This window comes from Antennarius striatus, chromosome 1 (genome assembly GCF_040054535.1).
Source record: "Antennarius striatus isolate MH-2024 chromosome 1, ASM4005453v1, whole genome shotgun sequence".
Lineage (NCBI taxonomy): Eukaryota > Metazoa > Chordata > Actinopteri > Lophiiformes > Antennariidae > Antennarius > Antennarius striatus.
Genome location: NC_090776.1, coordinates 20,684,038 through 20,704,976, shown reverse-complemented (window position 1 = coordinate 20,704,976; position 20,939 = coordinate 20,684,038). Strand labels below are relative to the sequence as shown.

The 20,939-nt window shown below is 39.2% G+C and overlaps 3 protein-coding genes across 3 annotated transcripts; 1 reads left to right on the top strand and 2 right to left on the bottom strand.

Moving 5' to 3' along the window:
• Positions 1 to 546: 546 nt before the first annotated feature.
• LOC137596548 (cell surface A33 antigen-like) lies at positions 547 to 7,707 on the bottom strand. Its single transcript, XM_068317193.1, has 7 exons — positions 7,512 to 7,707; positions 6,616 to 6,776; positions 6,222 to 6,438; positions 5,157 to 5,321; positions 4,418 to 4,534; positions 4,153 to 4,279; positions 547 to 1,978 (listed from the first exon to the last, which is right to left on the bottom strand). The coding sequence occupies exons 1-7, from the start codon at positions 7,549 to 7,551 to the stop codon at positions 1,531 to 1,533; spliced, it is 1,275 nt and encodes a 424-aa protein (XP_068173294.1). The 5' UTR covers positions 7,552 to 7,707; the 3' UTR covers positions 547 to 1,530.
• Positions 7,708 to 9,850: 2,143 nt separating this feature from the next.
• Positions 9,851 to 12,113, bottom strand: LOC137596561 (tubulin alpha-1D chain-like). Its single transcript, XM_068317209.1, has 3 exons — positions 11,894 to 12,113; positions 11,471 to 11,619; positions 9,851 to 10,834 (listed from the first exon to the last, which is right to left on the bottom strand). The coding sequence occupies exons 1-3, from the start codon at positions 12,072 to 12,074 to the stop codon at positions 9,851 to 9,853; spliced, it is 1,314 nt and encodes a 437-aa protein (XP_068173310.1). The 5' UTR covers positions 12,075 to 12,113.
• A 4,836-nt stretch (positions 12,114 to 16,949) lies between these two features.
• grpr (gastrin-releasing peptide receptor) lies at positions 16,950 to 20,039 on the top strand. The gene is made up of 4 exons (XM_068317197.1): positions 16,950 to 17,257; positions 18,606 to 18,957; positions 19,507 to 19,620; positions 19,761 to 20,039. The coding sequence occupies exons 1-4, from the start codon at positions 16,950 to 16,952 to the stop codon at positions 20,037 to 20,039; spliced, it is 1,053 nt and encodes a 350-aa protein (XP_068173298.1).
• The last annotated feature ends 900 nt before the right edge of the window (positions 20,040 to 20,939 follow it).

Here is a 20,939-nt window from a genome sequence, read left to right as displayed (position 1 = left end):
AGCAAATTCAAAACTCACAAAAGGTAGGACAATTACATGTTTTTTTTAATGTAAAGATATACAGTATATGATGTGATAAAGTTAAAAGTGTGTGTTGTTTGTTTGTTTTTTAGGCTATTCAATTTCTTCCAGTGTGACACAGCTATCACCTTTCAAATAATTGTATTTAAAGTAGCTTCCCCAACACTGTCAGATGATGTTAGAATCAAAAAATGAAGTGAACAAGGGTTTTTTGTAATGAGCTACTTCCTCTTGTATTGGCCTGTCTTTTTTTTTAAACACCTTGTTACCGTAAACATTACCTGCTAAATTCTGAACAGCTGAACATTCATATTAAATACAAACTTAAAAAGAGAAAATATTTAATTTTCTGTGCCACCACAATGTGGAAGATGCCATAAATAGGCTTCAAGACCATGGATACGTGCCGATTACATCAACATGGCAATAGGACTTCAAGCCTAAAAACAACATTAACACCCAATCGGTTAAGATTTTGCATGTTGTGTCAAAACAATTTAGTTAATATCTGTGTCTTTTTCTTACATCAACTTTATTATTTATATAACATTTCATGACATTTTACGATAATACAAGTGAGATAAATCAATGGAAAAATTACATTGCTCAGTAGTAGTATTTACATTGTTTATTTCACTGCATTTAAGATAAGATTTATCTCAACATATTTGAGGGCATCAAGGCAATGAATTAAAATTTTAATTCTAATTTAAGACAGAAATGAAAAGATCTGCCTGTGATTGTCAATCATAACAGTTCTACTACTTTGCATATGCACTATATGATGCAAATCAAATAAAACAAAAACACACAAGTACTCACTGGACAGGACATAACTGCTTCAATGTACAGTACATGTCTAATACAATATCTAAATCAATTCATTAAAACAATTCTAGAATGCACATTTATTCTGAATAGAACTCCTTAAAAACTACCACCAGCTACCAACAACAGAAGAAACACACACACACATGGCTTTTCATGAGTGAGTAAAATTGCGACACGTGAGCTTAAATCTAAAATACCAACAAATCTGAATTAAAACGTTCACAACATTTTAACTTGGAAGTTTTTTTTCCCCCTCTGGGCACCGGACCAAGGTGATTGGTATTTTGATACTAAAACATTGGGCTCTCTTAACTTACATTATGCAGGTAGCATAACTTTCATTACTACTAATAATTTACTGCATTTAAGTTACAAACCACGATGTTCTGGTAAACATAACCAAGTATTTCTTTTACTTAATCTAAAAAGTAGTTTTGCTTCCTAAACTGAACCAAAACTGTGCCTGCTCCATTACATTTGTCACATGGAAACCGAGGAGTATACTCAACTGCTCATTCGTTAGTTGGTTCTGGGATTTTTTCAGTTGCTTGTCATATTTTGGGGTTGAGGTATAAAGATGCCCTGACTATTTCAGATTTGTATTTAAAAAACAATGAAGGTCTAAACTCCCTGGAATGAAAACAGGCAATGTAAGATGATTGATACAGGTTTGATGTCTTAGTAACTGTCGTCTCTTCTTGGTGGTTTATTGACTGGCACACTTGGTCTTTCTTGCTCACGGTCATCATAGGGCTCGTCATAGCGGTCATCATAGCGGTCATCATAACGACGATCGCGACGGTCATTATAGCGGTCATCGTTACGACGATCTCGAGGATCATCATATCTCTCGTCACGATCATCGTATCGGTCACGGCGAGCCGAATAGTCACTACGGCGATCATCGTAGTCACTTTGAGGGTCATCGTAATCGCTGCGTGGACGATCATCGGGAACCCTGCGACGGTCGTAATCGCGCTCACTCCGTTCCTCGTAGCGGTCGTTGCGGTCAGAGGGGTTTCTCACACTGGAGTCATCATAACCTTCCCTGTCCTCTTGACCCTCTACCTGGCGACTGTCACCGTTTATGGCTGGCTCTTTGTCATGGTACTCTTCTTCACGGACTCTGAAAAGCAAACAAAAATCAGCCAAATATTTGAATATGAAGAGGTATTATTTCATTGCTTTCCTCTGAAGGCATTCTCAATCTTTTACCAATATTGTTGCAAAACCACATCAGCTCTGCTATTGTTCTTGAAATATTGCCTTCTCGCTAAAATAGTTTTGACTCTCTAGAGTAACGATATTCTCTTGTTCCCTCCATCAACACATGTAATCCTGTAAATATGATCCAATGACATTGTTCTTATATCACAAATGCTGATGATCCTCATGTAGAGATTGTGTTTCTGATGCTAGAAATCCAAAATCTGTTTTTGACTTGGCTCCATAACACCCACATTATTGAGGAGCAAATATGGTTGTGCAGAAGAAATTAATTATAAATAGCAAAAGAGCACGTTTAATGTTGACCCTCTTACCATCATGAAAGGGGTACCTCAAGGTTCCATCCTGGGCCCAACGCTGTTCTCCATCTACATCAACGATGTAGCCAAGAATGCCGGCAATTCCAAGTTTCACCTATATGCTGATGATACCATCTTATACTTGGAGGGCCCTTCTCTTCACCCTGCAGCATCCACACTACAACTTAGTCTCACTTCTGTCGAGCAGTACTTTCATGGCCTTCGTCTTTCACTCAACACCAAGAAAACGAAATGCATTATTTTTGACCGGAAACATGATTCTACCACTGCCCCTAAAATGCTCTGTGCCGATGGCTCTGAACTGGAGTTTGTGACCAGCTGTAAATACCTCGGTCTCTCTCTGGTTGGACTCATCCCTCTCCTTCACCACCCACATTTAGCACTTGCAATAAAAAGTCAAAGCTCACCTGAGCTTCCTCTACCGGAATAAGGCCTCCTTCACCTGTTCAGCCAAACGCATGCTTGTGAAAATGACCATCCTGCCCATATTTGATTATGGTGACACCATCTATAGGATGGCTTCGCAATCTACTCTTAGCAAACTTGACACACTTCACCACTCTGCCCTCCGTTCTGCCACAGGCGTTCCATTCAGAACTAACCACTGTGACCTGTACAACCTGGTAGACTGGACATCCCTCCACACCAGACGGCTCCACCACTGGTTTAACCTCATTTACAAATCCATACTTGGAAAAACACCTCCCTACCTCTCCTCCTCCCTTCTACACCTCTCCCATCCTGCCCTCAATCTTAGGTCCAGTAAGCTCATCAAACGCTCCATCCCTAAAGCCCGTACTGTCTTTGGTCGCAGTGCTTTTCGATTTGCTGCAGCTAATGATTGGAACACTTTTCAAAACACCCTCAAACTCATTGTCCCCATATCAGTCACTGCTTTTAAACAAAACCTGAATGAAATTGTAGTTGACAGCTGCACTTGTTGAGTGTCTCTCTCTCTTTATCTGTCTTTCTGTCTCTGTCGCTCTCGTTCTCTTTTGTATTGTATTTATTTTTCTTTATATTTTCTGTATAATGTATAACTTTGTGTTTATTTCAGCCTTCCTCCCCACCCCTACATCTCTAAGGGCCACTGCTCTTTGTTCAGGCTGCATTTGTAAATAAGAACCTGTTTTTAATTGCTTGCCTGGTTAAATTAAGGTTCAATAAAATAAATAAATGTTGACTAGCTGCCTTTTTGTTTCTCAAAGTCTGTTTATAATGGGTATCTAAATGATCCATTTCATTACATGAAGATGATATGAAATAAAAATACATGTCACCATGTAGGGCATGTATTCCTTCAACAGCTTTTGAGATAAATTCTAATGTTTTGTTTCCCAATGTGCCACAGGGGCTGTTCTGCATGAATTTTGAGAATTTGGGATATCTTTAAAACGTCTCATTTTCAAAAACAACAGTTTAAACATCTTTAATAATAATAATAATAATGATGATTAGACATTCTCTCTAATGAGTTTCAACTGCTTTTTGACAAAGCAATGGTAGATTTTCTTTGAATAGTTATGAAAAACTTTTTCAACTTGTAAGTGAAATCTGCCCTAAAAATATCAGTCTTTGGTTTGTCGACTGAATATTGTTAATTCTTTGTCTATGAACTTAAAGCCACTGTTATGACAGACCAACTGCTCTTTGAGTGTAATAAATGAGCCACATGTTAATCATTTTAAAATGACTTTGTTGCTGAGTTGGTGTGAGTAGATTCAAATCTTTCATGAAGTAAAAACTGAAATACCCCATGGCGTATTCCTCCTGTTGCTTCTTCTTCCGGCAGCAGCAGCAATAGATGACAATGACGAGCACAATTAAAGCAGCAACAACTCCACCAATGATTCCCGCAGTGGACCCAATGTTCATGGAAGCTACAGGAAGGAAGACAAGTTGAAAGATGAAGAAATTGGTACATCTTGTAATCCTTTGTTGCAAGTTTGCATTTTTTGAAAAAACTGGAGAATTTCCAAGTTGTTAACAGAAAAGTATGACATGAAGATTTTACTGACGTGGCATGACTGAGAGGGTGAGGTTGCAGGTAGCTGAGCGGATCTTGTTAGCTGAGGTACAGATATAGAATCCTGATGTATCTCTGGAGATATTGAACAGTGACATGATGCCATTCTCTGAAAGACAAGACAGCAGCCACATAATTTTACCTGTATTTTCTGTCCTTTTGATGGAATTCAAAAGATATCTAAACTTTTACTGGTCATGGAAGTGGTAAGTCAAAAATTCCATTTCTATGCCATTTTTTAATAGATTTTTTTTTTACAGTGTGTTGTAGATTTTGGTACAAAAGTGTAATGATTTAGAAAAATGAAACAGTAAGGTTTCCTAACAAAAACACCCCCCCCCCCAAAAAAAGCCCAAAACAAAAAACAAACAAACCCAAAACTAGGGTATGTGCATCATGACTGTTATCAATCTACATCAGATTTAAATTTGGTTGTAACTTCTGTATTCAATGGATTACAATTTTCTCCCATCATCTTCTCCGGTTTTGAGTGTGGGATCGGTATTGCATTTTTGAAATTACTACATGTTCTTCATATGTTCTTCATGTGGTCCTGTGAGGCCATTGCTGTTTGCAGCGAAGGATCAATTCAATCTGTGTTCAAACCCATCAGGCTGCTCAAAGCTTACAATCATCTATACTATCTGAACCAGGCTAGAACTACAAAAAAAAAAATATCAGAGAAAGTGCCAGACTAAAGTGCTGTCAGTACCCATGTCACTGATACTTACTGTCTGTTGTTCTGGGACTTGGAGGACGAAGAACGTTCCTGACATCTCGACTTTCCCACTTATAAGTGGGTGGAGGTGAGCCTTCCTCAGACTTACATGTCAGATTGATGTTTTGGCCGTACTCTGCTTTTCCCTGGATCTTACAGATGGGCTTGGATGGAGCAACTACAAAACAAATTTAAATAAATCCATATGAATAAACATAACATACAATGTGCCACTTCCATGGGCAGATCCAGGGCCCCCAATTTCTGATCTGGCTGCTTATCCCATTGCTTGCCAGTGTTTGTCCCTATTTTAACACCTCAAAAAATATCCTGTAGCTATTGTGATACTAGGCTTATGTCACGTGAGAAGTCCATGACAAAATGATTCAGCTTGAATGTTAATGAAAATCATATGATGTATATATACAGTATGATGCCAGCCTATTACAATTGCACGTCCCTTACAGAAATGTTTCACTGTCGGTTCATGTTTAATCAGGTTTGAATCCAAACTTAAGTTCAGGTCAAATTAATCCAAACTAGACATTATTTGGGATAACCACAACTATTCGTGACTGCGAACTTTCTTAGAGACATGTGGGGCACACTATGCAAGTAGTTATTCTGCTCTAAGAAGAATGTGTTGTAATAGTATACAATACCTGTTTTAAAGTAGTTTGTTACATCTGTTAAAGACAAGGTGTCAAAGAGCTGTGATTTCTTCACCCAATTCTATGAAAGTTAAAATTCAAAATTTATTTGTTAATACTCTTTTGGCAAACACAATATGCTTGGTCAGGCACAATTTCCAGGATGTGTGCATGTATATACAAATGCATTTGCTAAAAGGTATAAAGTCAATGATAATAAAGGAATGTCTGGAGAAATCTGTATACAGTATATATATTTCTGAAAAATGCAATGTACATGGTTTATGACAGTTTTGATCTCAAATACTTTGTGTGTTTGTTGGTATGCCGAATGGAAACAACATGCGATAGGCTCTACTTGACTTTTTGGCCACCTTCTGATAATTTTAAAAGGAGAACATTTTAGCAAAAAAAAAAATCATCTTTACCTAGAACTGTCAAGTTTGTTTTGTCAAAAGGCTGTCCCTCATCATCGCCAGGAATCGTAACACGACACTCAAACATCTTGTTGTCCTGTAGTCCGACGTTGTACAACTGCAGGTTGGCCTTTCCGCTTGGAATATCTACATCCAGCGACACCCGACGCTCATACTTTTGTTTTATGTCAAGCGTATTTGAATGGGAAAAGTAAGAGAGGATCCGGAGCTGTTGAACAACAAAAGCATCACAGAAAAGTTGAGAGAGGAACACAGGGAAGGTCTTTCAGCATTTCATTGTTCTTATTAATATCAGCAGCAGTTTAATTCAGACTATGCAGATTATTGTAGAGATATACAGATTTGAAAATACAATATACTCATGAAACCATAGGAGAAATCTGACCTCATCAGAATCAAGTTGTCCCTCTACATTCCACGCGATGATAACCAGGTCGGGGGTGGATTTGGGGGTAAAGGTGCAGGGCAGGGTGATGTTGTCACCCCTGGCAGCCTCATATGCGTTCTGCGGGATTTTGACTTGGATGGCAGAAACATCCAACAACACTGTAAGAGATAAAAAATGGAGAAAAGTGATTAGAATTTTGTTGTAAAGGTTTATTACCTAGAAAACACTATACCAGCCATATTGAACATCAGTATGTTATTGGCTGGTATTACAGCCTGGGTGTAAAATGTGTAATTTGATTTACCAGCGAAGTTCTCAATAACCACTCAACCACACCCTCCAACCAACAGACACCCACAGAACAGAAAACACAGCATGTTTTTGCACAAATGAATCAATGTGTAGAAGAGAAAGATTTTTTTTTTTTTTTTTTTTCAAAATTCATAATCAAGTGTGTCCGAAAAGGAATTGCAAATGGGATATATGTGTTTTAAAGATTTTTTTTTAAAAAGGAAGCAAGATATTCTAACACTTTACATGGGCTCTGGGAAAGAGTTCAAAACAATGTAAAAGCCGGCTTGTGAAAATAGATTAAGCCATAGTGCAAATAATGTTAGGTTTGTTTTTTTTACTGAGCTTTAGAATATCACTTAAAAATGTTTGAAAGGTTGCACGTGGGGAAAAAAGAACAAATGACTTACAGAATATTAATTGTTAATTTTAGCAACTACTATATTCTCTTATGTTGCGTTTTGAGGAAAACAAGGCTTCACTTAAAGACAAAACAAGTCCTAAAAAGCGAGGTGACTCGGCCCCGTCTCAAGGCGCGCAAACAGGTGTGGCAGCTCGGAGGACGCAACGGGAAACAAGCGAACGCACAAAGGCCTACTCACCAACACACATCAGAGTCAACGTAGAAACGCTTCCCTCCATGGTAGAGGCTTCTATTTACTAACAGGCAGCTGTAATGGTTTGTTCTGTAGTGCCCGTGCCGTCTGTAAAAAGACACGGACCCTGCGCCTGCATTTGCATCGAAACCTGACGGGCCAGGATGCGCCTATGGGCGCGTCCGGCGCGCAGGGATGACTGACAGACACCAGCCTCCTCCAATCACCACAGCTCCTGCAGTCCCGGTAACATTCTTGATCTGCTCACCTGGCGTGTTTCGGCTTGTCTTATTTACATGGCCTTCACCAGGAGGACTTCACATTTTTACTTTCTCATACATTTATGTCAAGGAGACAGAAGGTCCAGACAGTATTTTTATTTTATTTACTAATCATTTAATAGTGTGTGTGTGTGTGTGTGTGTGTGTGTGTGTGTGTGTGTGTGTGTGTGTGTGTGTGTGTGTGTGTGTGTGTGTGTGTGTGTGTGTGTGTGTGTGTGTGTGTGTGTGTGTGTGTGTGTGTGTGTGTGTGGGAGAGAGAGAGAAGTTGAACGGTTGATAAAGCCAAACTTTGGGCGGTGTCGCAAAATACTGTTGTAGGCTATGCTGCGGAACCTTTCCTGTCAGACAGGTTTGGGAAGGAGTTATCACCCAACCCCCCCACCCCCCACCCCCCCCCCAAACACACAATCACACACGTAAGAGTATAATTGGTTATGGAAGAAGGGAGGAAGCGAGTTAATGTTATTGGCACCAAACTTTAGAATTAAATTCTGGGACTTCATTGAAAGCCTTATTATTCAAATAAAAGACAGCCAAATATTTTGGCACTAGATTTCCATCCTTATAATATTCTCATACGAGCGTGGATGTACGTATGTAATATATCTGTCAACTGTTTGACAGCTTGTCATCCAGCTTTCGTTGTACTGTGATCATTCGCGTCAGGGGTGAAGTTTATAATTTGCCTTTAGCACCATCTAGTGATCAAAATTGAGATTTCCCCAATAATTCGAAGGCTTTTTATTTGAAGAGATTTTGAGTCTAATCAGGTAAGATCATTTTAGTCACATTATTTTTTAGTAGTTCATGTTTTATGTCAAGCCTTGGTTTAGTCCATGATTAGTCCTCTGTGGTCATGAGCGATTTATGTTACATGTTAACAAACCGGCTTGATGTAAAAGGATGTATTTTAATTTATGTTACTGAGTAAAGATTTAAATGTATCATTTTTACATGGTTATCTATTTTTTATTTATTTAATAGTTTTATTTGTTTAAGAGAGATTCTTTGGCTGTGAATTTGCTCATTGCTGTTATAGTATGTATTTGTACATTCACATGCATTATTTGACATGTTGATCAATAAACACGCAGGTTACTCTGCAGTTAGTCAGTACTTGAGCAGTTTTTTTTTACTTTTTACTTTTTACCCTTATTCAAGTAACACAGGGTGACTATACTTTTTAATTTTACTTGAGTCATATCATTCTAAAATAACAGTACTCTTACTTGAGTATAGTTTTTGGCTACTCTGTCCACCTCTGCCGACTCAATATAACTTGAGGAGTTGAAGATGGTGGGGTAAGTATTCAGATCCTTTACCGAGAGGAAACTTATCATGCTCCCAGTAGCCTTCAATTATGATTTTACTTGCATGAAGACATTATTATCATCAGGAAAATATACTTCAAGTATTAAAAGTGGAGTTTTGTAATCAACAATGGATACTGACCCTATGTTTCTGTCCATTAATTATTATGAAGGTAAGATAATTAATGGTTTGCCTGTAATTAAGATGACAGTAACATAATCCGACTCCATTTCAAAAACTTAACATGAAATTACCGGTAGACTGAAATTGTTTAAACCTCAACATGTACTGCATTTAGCATTTACCTGCATTTTCTGTTGTACATCAGAGGAAGTTGTAAGTTTTTCAACTTTTTTCAGCTAGTGTTCTGTTATTTTTGCTAGTTTATGTCGTCACATGTACAGACATTCTGCCAACCACTGCCAGCAGAAGGTAATTCTAAAAATAGAATCTTGCACAAAATCTGACAGATGATCATGGGTCAAATTCAAAAATTCTCATTTCTGGAGAGACAAGGTTTTAGTATATTTAAGGGAAATATTTATTGAACAACATGGGAATAAAACTTATGACCTGTCAAACAGACTTTTTGATGCAAAACCAAACAAACTGTCATCTACAGATAGACAAGTGGATTCTTAAAAATTTAAATAAAACTTTTAAGACTCAAAACGTGTTTCATTTCTTAGATATTTCCAATTTATGCAATAGACCAACCTTGTCTGTTAAAATAAATGGTAGTGACAACCAAACCTAATATTCATCCCCTTCCCCGCCTTCCCCGGTGTCCTCGATCGAGTCGATTCCGACCTCTTCGTAATCCTTCTCCAGGGCAGCCATGTCTTCTCTGGCCTCAGAGAACTCTCCCTCCTCCATTCCCTCCCCAACATACCAGTGGACGAAGGCTCTCTTGGCGTACATGAGGTCAAACTTGTGGTCGAGACGAGCCCAGGCCTCAGCGATGGCTGTGGTGTTGCTCAGCATGCACACAGCCCTCTGCACTTTAGCCAGGTCTCCTCCAGGAACCACAGTTGGAGGCTGATAGTTGATGCCCACCTTGAAGCCTGTGGGGCACCAGTCCACAAACTGGATGGTGCGTTTGGTTTTGATGGCACCAATGGCTGCATTGACATCTTTGGGCACCACATCTCCACGATACAGCAGGCAGCAAGCCATGTATTTACCGTGGCGAGGATCACACTTCACCATCTGGTTGGCCGGCTCAAAGCAGGCGTTTGTGATCTCAGCGACAGACAACTGCTCATGGTAGGCTTTCTCAGCAGAGATGACTGGAGCGTAGGTGGCCAGAGGGAAGTGGATACGAGGGTAGGGTACCAAGTTGGTCTGGAACTCAGTCAGATCAACGCTCAGGGATCCATCAAAGCGAAGGGAAGCCGTGATTGAAGACACAATTTGGCTGATGAGCCTGTTCAGATTTGTGTATGATGGACGTTCAATGTCGAGGTTCCTGCGACAAATGTCGTAGATGGCCTCGTTGTCCACCATAAAGGCACAGTCAGAGTGCTCTAAGGTGGAGTGGGTGGTCAGGATGGAGTTGTAAGGCTCCACTACAGCTGAGGAAACCTGGGGGGACGGGTAGATGGCAAACTCAAGCTTGGACTTTTTACCATAATCGACAGAGAGTCTCTCCATTAACAGGGAGGTGAAACCTGAGCCAGTGCCTCCACCAAAGGAGTGGTAGACCAGAAAGCCCTGGAGACCTGTACACTGATCAGCCTGCAGATGGAGAAATTATAAAATTATATTATCTTTATATTATAAAGACACATAATATGCAATATCCTATTTGTATAGTTTCCTGCTCTTTAATAATTATCATTTCTCCATCTTGTCTTATTCTGCTTTCATATGTGGAGTTACTTATTCCTTCCTAATGCTGCTCTTGATTTGTTCAATTATATACAGTATTTTCCGCATCTAAAAGCCGTTCATTTTTCTCAAAAACCGACAGTGCGCCTTATAATCTTGCACTCCTTTTATTTTAAAAACTTTTAGAATAGGCCATTCATTGAAGGTGCGCCTTATAATCAGATGCACCCAATAAATACAGTGTGCCTTATATATGAAAATGTTTTGGAATAGGCCATTCATTGGAGGTGCACCTTATAGTCCAGTGCACCCTATAGTGCGGAAAATACTGTACTGTATACACAGAATCAAAATTTTTGACTACATAATTTTTGGTTATCTATTATTGTATAAGACAGTGTAAGATACTCTCACACCCATTACTCTTCTAGAGTGTCATCGTCAACATACAAGTAATCATAATCATCATTGTTGTCTATACTCTCATTCTCTTGAGCTTAAATGTTAAACAAAAATAAAACAACTAACTCTAAAGTGTCCTACCAGTTTGCGGATTCTATCTAGGACGCCATCAATGATCTCTTTGCCAATGGTGTAATGTCCTCTGGCATAGTTGTTCGCAGCGTCCTCTTTTCCTGAGATCAGCTGTTCAGGGTGAAAGAGCTGACGGTATGCTCCTGTGCGTACTTCATCTGGGAAAGACAGCAACAACAAATGAGAAAACATGTTTATTTGTTTTAGGAAGTTCCAAAAGTGGATAAAAATCAGATTATAAGGTATACTGGCTAACCAAGTAACTTCATTCTGTCAGCTAACACACAAGCTGATGAAAAAGGTGATTAGAATACCTGTCTCACCTGAAACCTCATCAATAATGAAATGTAACGTCACCTGAATTTGCTCATGTCTGGTCTTACAAAAAGAAACAAAAAACATTAATAAAGTCCACATCACAGCACTACTGACCAATCACAGTGGGTTCCAGGTCAACAAAGACAGCTCTGGGAACATACTTCCCAGCCCCAGTCTCACTGAAGAAAGTGTTGAAGGAGTCGTCGTGGTCTCTGTCAGATTCGCGATGGGGCATCTGTCCGTCCGGCTGGATGTCGTGTTCCAGACAGTAGAGCTCCCAGCTGGTGTTCCCCATCTGGACCCCAGCTTGGCCCAGTTGGACAGAGATACATTCACGCTGGAAAATAAGAAAGAAAGATGTAGCTTTGTAGCTCTTTCTTCTTTTCCACGTGAGATCATTCATCATGGTGATGAAATTTTCTGTATTTCTGATTGTCAAAATATTAAATTTGCTTGTCCTAATTCACTCATTAATGTTACATTTAAAGGAATACTATGGCATGATTCATAAACTCTACCACTAGGTGGATGCCAAGAGTTAGATGTGAGTAAAAGTTTGAACAATTTGAAGTTATAAAGAAAATCTATTTCTATTCTTTTATTTGTATGCATATCATCAAACATAAAAAAGGAAAGTGAAAAAAACATACATGAATTGTCAGCTGAGTGTGCCATGTTTTTTTTAATTTTTTTTTACATGTATTGTCATATTTGCATGAGTGTCAACTATAGGGACGGCTGAAGCCCAGTCCACTAAGTCTTAGACAAAAATTCAGAACACTGCCAAGGTGCTCCTGAGCAAGGCACTGTGCCGTTTATAAGCTGCTCATTTGGGGTGCACCGCTAAGGAGTTCTTATAACTCTGGATGAATTATAAAAGGACTACGAATACTCCTGGTGAGGCACTGACTTCATCATAAATAGATTTACAAATATATCAACCTACAGTTTAGCTAATTCACCATTTAATAGGCAACAGTCAGTGGGTTTATTTTAAGGTCTCATCGCAGAATTATTTACACAAACTGTAAGATACAAATATGCACATTTGATTGAAAAAAACGTTATGTTGTGATGTTGCCCTTTTGAACAAAAGCATTTAAAAAAATGCTGAGTTGAGATACGTATTCCTCCATTTTTATAGTAAAGCAAGGCGAGCGGAAAACAAATGAATGGCTGCACTTGACTTGCTGACTACAGATTGCAGTTTGCTGTCACTTATTCTGCGGCTGAGGAGTCCCAAGAAGAATCCCTGGGCTCACCAGTGCCCCCTACCATGAGGCAGGAGAACTGCATTCCTCACTTAGTAATAACAATAATAATACATTTTATTTAAAGGCGCCTTTCTCGACACTCAAGGTCACCGTACAAGATTACACAAAGTCCATTTTACAATCAACAAATAAAAATAAATTAAATCAATACAAAGAGCAATAGATTTCAGCTGGAATATGCAGTCTTTAGGACTGCTCAACTCAAGAAAGACGGTACACTCATGCAGTTGTTGACAAAAAAACACTGTACATTATGTACATTAGCTAAACTATGGAAATGTATTTCATACAGCAAACGTGTTTAAACATTTTAATAGTGACATATAGAAGTAGTAGTATGGTCTCACTGTTTGGCTACCCGCACAGCTAGTCAAGCCATTGAATAATCCATGGTGTGGCTCGGCTGGCTGGTGCTTCACCGTAGGTCTCTGCTCAGTATTTCAGCAGTAAATTTGAAAATTCAGCGATTTTGAGTAAAAATAATGCAAAATTGGTGAAGTTAAACAGAAAATAACTTTATAATACACATCACTAAACATAAATATAACCATTTAATTTATTTCTTCCATTTTTCCATTTTTTTTCTTTGAAGATGGGAGGTGAGGCCGTGCCTCCCCTGACCGCACGCCACAGCTATGGAGACAGAGTCCACTGAACTGTGCCGCACAGGGGCGCAGCGGGTAGTGCCTTCGCCGCACAGCAAGATGGTTTGGGATTCGAGTTTGCGTGTTCTCCCCGTGTCTACGTAGGTTCTCTTCGAGTTCTCTGGCTTCCTCCCACCTCCATCAACATGCACTTCTGGTGAATTGGCTGGTCCCAAATTGTCCAGAGGTTTGAGCATGTGTGTGTGTATGTGTTTGTGTGTCTTTCATGTGGCTCTATACGCTGGAGTGCCACTAGGAAAGGATCCAGCAACCCCGCGACCCGCAACAGCGCAGGAAGCGGGTACTAAAGATGATTGAACGAATGAAAAATCTTACCATGAAACATTTTGTTATATGTTTGATTTGGCAAAAGTTTTACGTCGGATGCCCTTCCAGACACAACCCTCTGTATTTATCCGGGCTTGGGACCGGCACAATAAGACACTGGCTTGTGCCCTCTTGTGGCTACATTGTTATTATATGTTTTAAAATGTATTAACAGTATCAAAAATAAAATAAACCCTTGTCTCTACCTTGTGCTAAAAAAGTGGTCTAATCATTGCTCATCCTGGCCAGCTCAGTTTTACAGGTCAAGTCTATTTCTGGTACAGAGGCAGCAGCTCACATTTGCGACATGGTATTTTTGCTCTGGCACAACATATTCGAATATTTTAGCGAGTGTGATGAACTTCAAATACTGAAGGCGGTTATTCACACTTATTACAGTTATATCACTTTTTGTGAGATATACTCAGGACAATTTTTTACATTGTGCTTACCATTGTAGCTTCGTAGAAGAAGTATTAGCCTTCAAGTAGTTTGAGTTTCTGATCATTTCTATCTTTGATTGAAGCTAATATACTCTACTCCTCGGCTTAAATGTCATTGATATCAAAGGCATGCTTTTATGATGTTAGGCATCCTTTCAGCCTTTCAAGCATTTATAATCATGCTTTACATGAAGTGTCGATCTGAAGCATTCACTCCTGCAATTTATTCTGAAATTTTTTCTCTAGTCTAGACTCAGTACAGACCACCCAGCCACCAAGCAACCAAGACATCAAAACCAAAAGACGTAAATGTCACAAGACATTGGTATGAGTGTGTGTGTGCGTGTGTGTGTGTGTGTGTGTGTGTGTGTGTGTATGTGTGTGTGTGTCTGTGTGTGTCTGTGTGTGTGTGTGTGTGTGTGTGTGTGTGTGTGTGTGTGTGTGTGTGTGTGTGTGTGTGTGTGTGTGTGTGTGTGTGTGTGTTATCTGTCCTTAATGTGACTCTGCGGTGCACTGGTGTCACGCCTGGAGTGTACCCTGTCTCACGCACCGAGTTTTCTGGGATAGGCTCAAGCAACCCCTCAAAAGCAGGAGAATAAATTTATTTATTATTATTTATTTAATAAATTTTTATTTGTTTGAGAGAGATTCTCTGAATTTACTCGTTGCTGTTATATATATTTGTACATTCACATGCATTATTTGACGTCTTGATCAATAAACAAGGTTACTCAGCAGTTATTCAGTACTGGAGTAGTTTTTTCACTTATTATTTTTTACTCTTGTTCAAGTAACACAGGGTGACTATACTTTTCACTTGTACTTGAGTCATATTATTGTAAAATAACAGTACAGTGATACCTCTACTTACGAATGTCTCTACTTACGAAATTTTGTACTTACGAAATTTCCCAGCAGGAAAATATTACCTCTACTTACGAAAAAAATTATGACTTACGTAATGTGAAAACACAGTATCGGCTGATACTCGAATAAAAACACAGTATCGGCTGACACTCAAATCTCCCACAGGTTCCTGAACGCAACATTCTCATAGCTGCTCTGCCATTGGCTATTACCTATTACGTATCTTCCTGGCATCCCATTGGTTAAGAGGGATGCCACTCTACCTCTGTGTGGAGCTAGAACGGTGCTTATGGAGTGTCTCCGCATTCGGCACCCGTGAGGTAGTCTGATAGTTTTTACTATGGACCCCAAGAAAGTGATGGAGAAAAGAGGAAAAGAAAAGACGAAGAAAATAGTTTTTAGTCCATAAAAACAAAGCAAGAGATAACAGAAAAGCATGAAAAAGGGATGCGTTTGGTTGATCTCGCCAAAGAATATGGCCGTAATGCATCTACAATTGACACGTTATTAAAACAAAAGGAAGTTTAAGGAGTTAAAGGCATCACGTGGGTGGTTGGAGAAGTTCAAAAGGAGGACTGGAATTCACTCTGTTGTTCGGCATTGTGAGATAGGAGCGCATGAACCAAAGAGGGCAAAAAACAATGGGGACCAGCAGTTAAAAGGTAAATGACCGTCATTATTATTCTTTATTCTTTGTTTTTTACATTATGCACAACTCTCATTTATTGTGTCTAATCGTAACATGTATTTGTTACATGTTTAGATGCATTTTTATGCTTTATAAAACATTTATGTCGGAATTTTTGTGGGCTTGGAATGTATTAGGGCATTTGCATGGAAAACGCGTCTCTACTTACGTAATTTTCTACTTACGTAATTTTCTACTTAGTAATTTCTTCCGGAACCAATTAATTTCGTAAGTAGAGGTACCACTGTATAATTTATGGCTATTCTACCCACCTCTGCTGGCTCAACTATAACTGGAAGTGAACTTGAGACAGGGAAAGCCAGAGAGAGAGATGAAGAGAGAGAGAGAGAGAGAGAGAGAGAGAGAGAGAGAGAGAGAGAGAGGGAGAGGGAGAGGGAGAGGGAGAGAGAGAGAGAGAGAGAGAGAGAGAGAGAGAGAGAGAGAGAGAGACAGAGACAGAGACAGAGAGACAGAGAGACAGAGAGACAGAGAGACAGAGACAGAGACACTAGAACATTATGCGAATGAAAAGGAAAAAAATGGAAGATAAAGTTACATTTTGTAAAAATTAAAGAGAGTGGGAGAGACAGTGATGAGGGGGTGTCATCACACACAGTCTGCAAGGAAAACAACTTGTAAATCACTGCACAATTACCTTGAACCATGTACAGTAATATATTTTATGGTTTTTTGGGTGGGTTTTTTTTAAAATTGCAAATTTTCTAATAGAAATTTTAATACATGGTAGTATGGCAATACCGTACTTTATATATATTTCAAATGCACCCTGAGTCACACCCATTACTGGATGACATGATGTAAACGGGCAATGGATTTTCCAGCGCAGATGCGCGACTGTGCTTTTCCGACGCGCGGATGTCGTGACCGCAGGTTTTTTTTGTTGTTGTTTGTTTGTTTTTTTGGACGATGTGGTTGACCGGGGTGGCCATCGCTTGTGTTTACGGTGTGATCGGTATGTTGGGGCTAATCGGTAACATCACGCTTATCAAGACGTTTTGCTGCGCCAAATGCATCCGCAGTGCGCCCAGTGTGTTCATGTCCAGCCTTGCGCTGGGGGACGTGCTGCTGCTGCTGACCTGCGCGCCCGTGGACGCCAGCCGCTACCTGTCAGAGGAGTGGCTGTTCGGGAGAGCGGGCTGTAAAGTCATCCCTTTCGTTCAGCTCACTTCGGTTGGGGCGTCTGTGTTCACGCTCACAGCCCTGTCTGCCGACAGGTACGGTGCGTCTTTTCTGTCGTTAGTATTTCATTCTCAACATAAGAGTTGATAACTTGGAGATGGAGTAACTTTGGCGACTAGAAACCCCAGTCTTTGTAAATATAAGAATGGTGACACCGTATGTTCAAAAATCAATGTTTTATCAGTCAATAATGGAAAGCTAATATTTATTATGGCATATTGATCAGGGGAGCAGGAATTACGCACGAAAAAGTTCTGTGCTTCTGTTCAGGGACATTGATGCTTGTCTAGCGGGGAAAGTAATGTAGAATAAAATGTCAATCCATGATTATAAGCTTTGGCTATACGACATTTGAATGTTTGGATGGATGAGTGAACTGATTTCAACATGGTTAAGCCTTGGGTGTCCGTTAAACAGTTAAACTAACCATCTCTGCGCTACGAAATCTTTCATGATGCTTTATGGAAAATATTAGCCCATATGATCATGTTTACTTTTAAGTGCCTTGCCTTGAGCTTTGTGAAAGAAATAATGAACAACATTCAAAAGAATCTGGATTCTTACAATTACAGGTAACTGATGATAGTCCGCTATCATGACTTTAGTACGGAAATATCTTCATGACTTACATTTTTGTCATTATTTTCAAAATGCACTTTTCAAATGTGTTGATTTTCTTGTGCATTTTTTAGTTTGATTACATCTGAACACATACAGTATCTTTCACTTTGAGAATTGGAAGAATGCAGAATTTGAGAATCCCATGATGCTTTTTAAATTACAAGTATAATTTGTGTGGACTAAATGTGAATATTATGGTGACAAGTTAGTTGATAGATAGTTGTGGGATTGAAATCAATTTCTCAAGAACATCTTAAATATATTTTCTTTCTCCTGATGATGTTGCCCAAATCAGTGTCAACATTCCATTCAACACATTCTTGTGTAAAAATAATATGAAAGTGGTGTATTTAAGTGAGACAGGTTGAATATTTGTTCTAACTGAAAGTATAATGAATGGTGAAACATTGGGAAAAATTAGAGAAGAGAGAAAGAAGGTGATAGGTTTGAAGAAAGAAGGTGATATAATTAATAGTTTGTTTAGCTGCTTTTTTATTAAAGGGAAAATACTTGTTACGATCTTGTAGATACAACACTAAAATATTATGTTGAAACACAAGTAAATCTAATTTTTGTCATAAATATTGACAACTTCAGTATCTGCACAGGTATATCTTTGATTGTGACAATGGTTTCAATCTGAAATATCATGAAGAAACTACAAAAAACTTTTACAGTGGCATATTGGTCAAAATACATTTGGCTGGAGTTGTTTTCGTGCTTTTACTGTCTATACTCACTTTGTCTGCCTCTGTCTACCAGATACAGGGTAATTGTGAAGCCCTTAGACATCCAAAGAGCAAACACCACAACCAACATTGTTCTGCGGGCAGCGCTCATCTGGGTCTTCTCCCTGGTCCTCGCTATCCCTGAGGCCATTTTCTCAGATCTCCACAGCTTCAACATCAGCTCCACTAATGAAACCTTTGTCACCTGTGCACCTTACCCTCACACTGGGGACCTGCATCCTATGATACACTCAATGGCGTCTTTCCTCATTTTCTACATCATCCCTTTGTTGGTCATATCTGTATACTACATCTTCATCGCTCAAAGCCTGATGAAGAGTGCCTCAGACATGCCTGTGGAAAGGAACATGCATGCAAGAAAACAGGCCAGTGTTAAAAGTGTTCTTACTAGGTGGTTTAACCTGATCAGTGATAGCCCGAGGTCAGGGGTGGCCCATCAGAATAAAACAATAACTTAACGTGAAATTCATCCCACAACATTTCACATACTCATTTGGCCCTGATACATCCACTTGTCAGAACAGGACATCATTTTGGTCTGAAAATTTGATAACTTTGTCCACAGAATGTGGAGAAAAAGTGCAATTGTTTGTAAATTTGAAACAACATTGATGTGTTCTGTTGCAGAAAAATCCATTAAAGATATAATCTCAGCCTGTCCAGTTTCATAATACCAGTAGCAGTAATGTAATATTCTGTAGTTTCAACTGTGAGGTATATCTCAACATCTACAACTCTTTATTACATTATTTTGACCTTGTTGAATGACTCCTTATGCTAGTGTAAAATATATGAATATGTCATCCAGTGGCAGAAGTACTTCATTCAGCGGTTGATGATTATTTAAGTAGTAATTATATTTATTGTCTATGAAACACTAATGTCTGTCATATAATACTGATTGAATTCAACAGATTGAATCAAGGAAGCGCTTGGCTAAGACAGTGCTGGTGTTCGTTGGGCTGTTCGCCATATGTTGGCTTCCCAGTCATGTCATCTACTTATATCGTTCCTACCACTACTCCCAGGTATGCAAAGGCCTAAACTTAAAAAACAGTTTTATTTCAGTTCAGAGCACATATCAAAATGATTAAACTTCAATGTGTGTGTGCACACCTCTGGTTCTCTCTCATTTCTAAACCCCCCTCCCTGTCTGTCCTGCTGCCAGGTGGACACATCCCTGGTTCATCTTGTTTGTAGCGTCATAGCTCGTATTTTGGCCTTCACCAACTCCTGCCTCAATCCCTTTGCCCTTTATCTTCTGAGCAAGAACTTCCAGAGACACTTTCAGCAGCAGTTTTTTTGTTGTTGTTTGATCCAGAAACAATCCTCTCAGAGCCCGACACATTTTCCAACACGTGTGACATCTGTTCGTAGCACGCGTCACTCCATGGCAAGTATGAGCATGATCAATGGAAGATGGCTGTACCAGGAAGACTTTGTATAAGAGAAGTGTCTATATGTGTTTTAGTATCGATAAATAATGGGTTATCTTTGCTAGCAGCCATATGCTTAATTGTCGCTGGACTCTATATTGTTTACCTGTTAAATCTGGTACATGATCTTGTGAATATTATAACTGCACGTCCATGTGGTGCTGTTCTTTTGTCTTACTCTGTGTGTAAGTGCATGTGTTTTTGTGTTGTCATTCAAGGATTATTTAAAGAATCTCAAAGTGTTTTGGTTTTGAGCTAGTGTCCGTGCTTACAACATATGTACAACAAAATTTATTTGGAATTTTTTTCTTTGTTTTTTTCATAAAGGCTATTCTAACAGAGAAATAATTGAAAAAATATATTATTCAGGCAAACAGATTTTTTTTTAACATTTAAAGTATGTTATGCCAAAACTAAAGAAACATAGCATAACTTTTAGAATGTTGTGATAATTATTTTTTCCCCTTAACATCTTCCACTTTTAAATATTTACTGGTGCAGAAAGTTGAAGTGTCTCTAAATTATTATTACGCCACATTGGTGCAGCTGTGCTCTCGACAATAAAATGTGTATAAATGGTGACGCAGTGGGTATTGCTGTCGCCTCACAGCAAGATGATTTCAGGTTCACATCCTGGTTTGTGCAGAGTTTACATGTTCTCCTTGTGTCTGCGCGGATTCTCTCTGGCTTCTTCAGCTTCCTTCCACCTCTAAAAACATGCACTTGAGCCATATTGTCTGTAGGTGCGAGTGTGTGTTTGAGTGGTTGTTTGTCTTTCATGTGGCTCTGTGGTGCGGTGGTGTTGCACCCAGAGTGTCCCCTGCCATTCACCCGTAAGTCCGCTGGGATAGGCTCCAGCGACCCCCTTGAATGAATGAATAAACCTTATTTTTCAAGAATAGGCTGTATGT

Excerpts from the sequence above, each read along its gene's own strand:
- grpr (XM_068317197.1), top strand. The coding sequence starts at position 16,950 with ATGTGGTTGACCGGGGTGGCCATCGCTTGTGTTTACGGTGTGATCGGT. Across the intron at positions 18,958-19,506 it reads ACATGCATGCAAGAAAACAG|ATTGAATCAAGGAAGCGCTT; the intron begins GCCAGTGTTAAA and ends TGAATTCAACAG. Across the intron at positions 19,621-19,760 it reads GTTCCTACCACTACTCCCAG|GTGGACACATCCCTGGTTCA; the intron begins GTATGCAAAGGC and ends TCCTGCTGCCAG.
- LOC137596561 (XM_068317209.1), bottom strand. The coding sequence starts at position 12,074 with ATGGGGAACACCAGCTGGGAGCTCTACTGTCTGGAACACGACATCCAG. Across the intron at positions 11,620-11,893 it reads CCTGGAACCCACTGTGATTG|ATGAAGTACGCACAGGAGCA; the intron begins GTCAGTAGTGCT and ends TGTCTTTCCCAG. Across the intron at positions 10,835-11,470 it reads TAGATAGAATCCGCAAACTG|GCTGATCAGTGTACAGGTCT; the intron begins GTAGGACACTTT and ends CTCCATCTGCAG.
- LOC137596548 (XM_068317193.1), bottom strand. The coding sequence starts at position 7,551 with ATGGAGGGAAGCGTTTCTACGTTGACTCTGATGTGTGTTG. Across the intron at positions 6,777-7,511 it reads GTTGACTCTGATGTGTGTTG|TGTTGTTGGATGTTTCTGCC; the intron begins GTGAGTAGGCCT and ends TATCTCTTACAG. Across the intron at positions 4,535-5,156 it reads AAGTCCCAGAACAACAGACA|AGAATGGCATCATGTCACTG; the intron begins GTAAGTATCAGT and ends CTTGTCTTTCAG.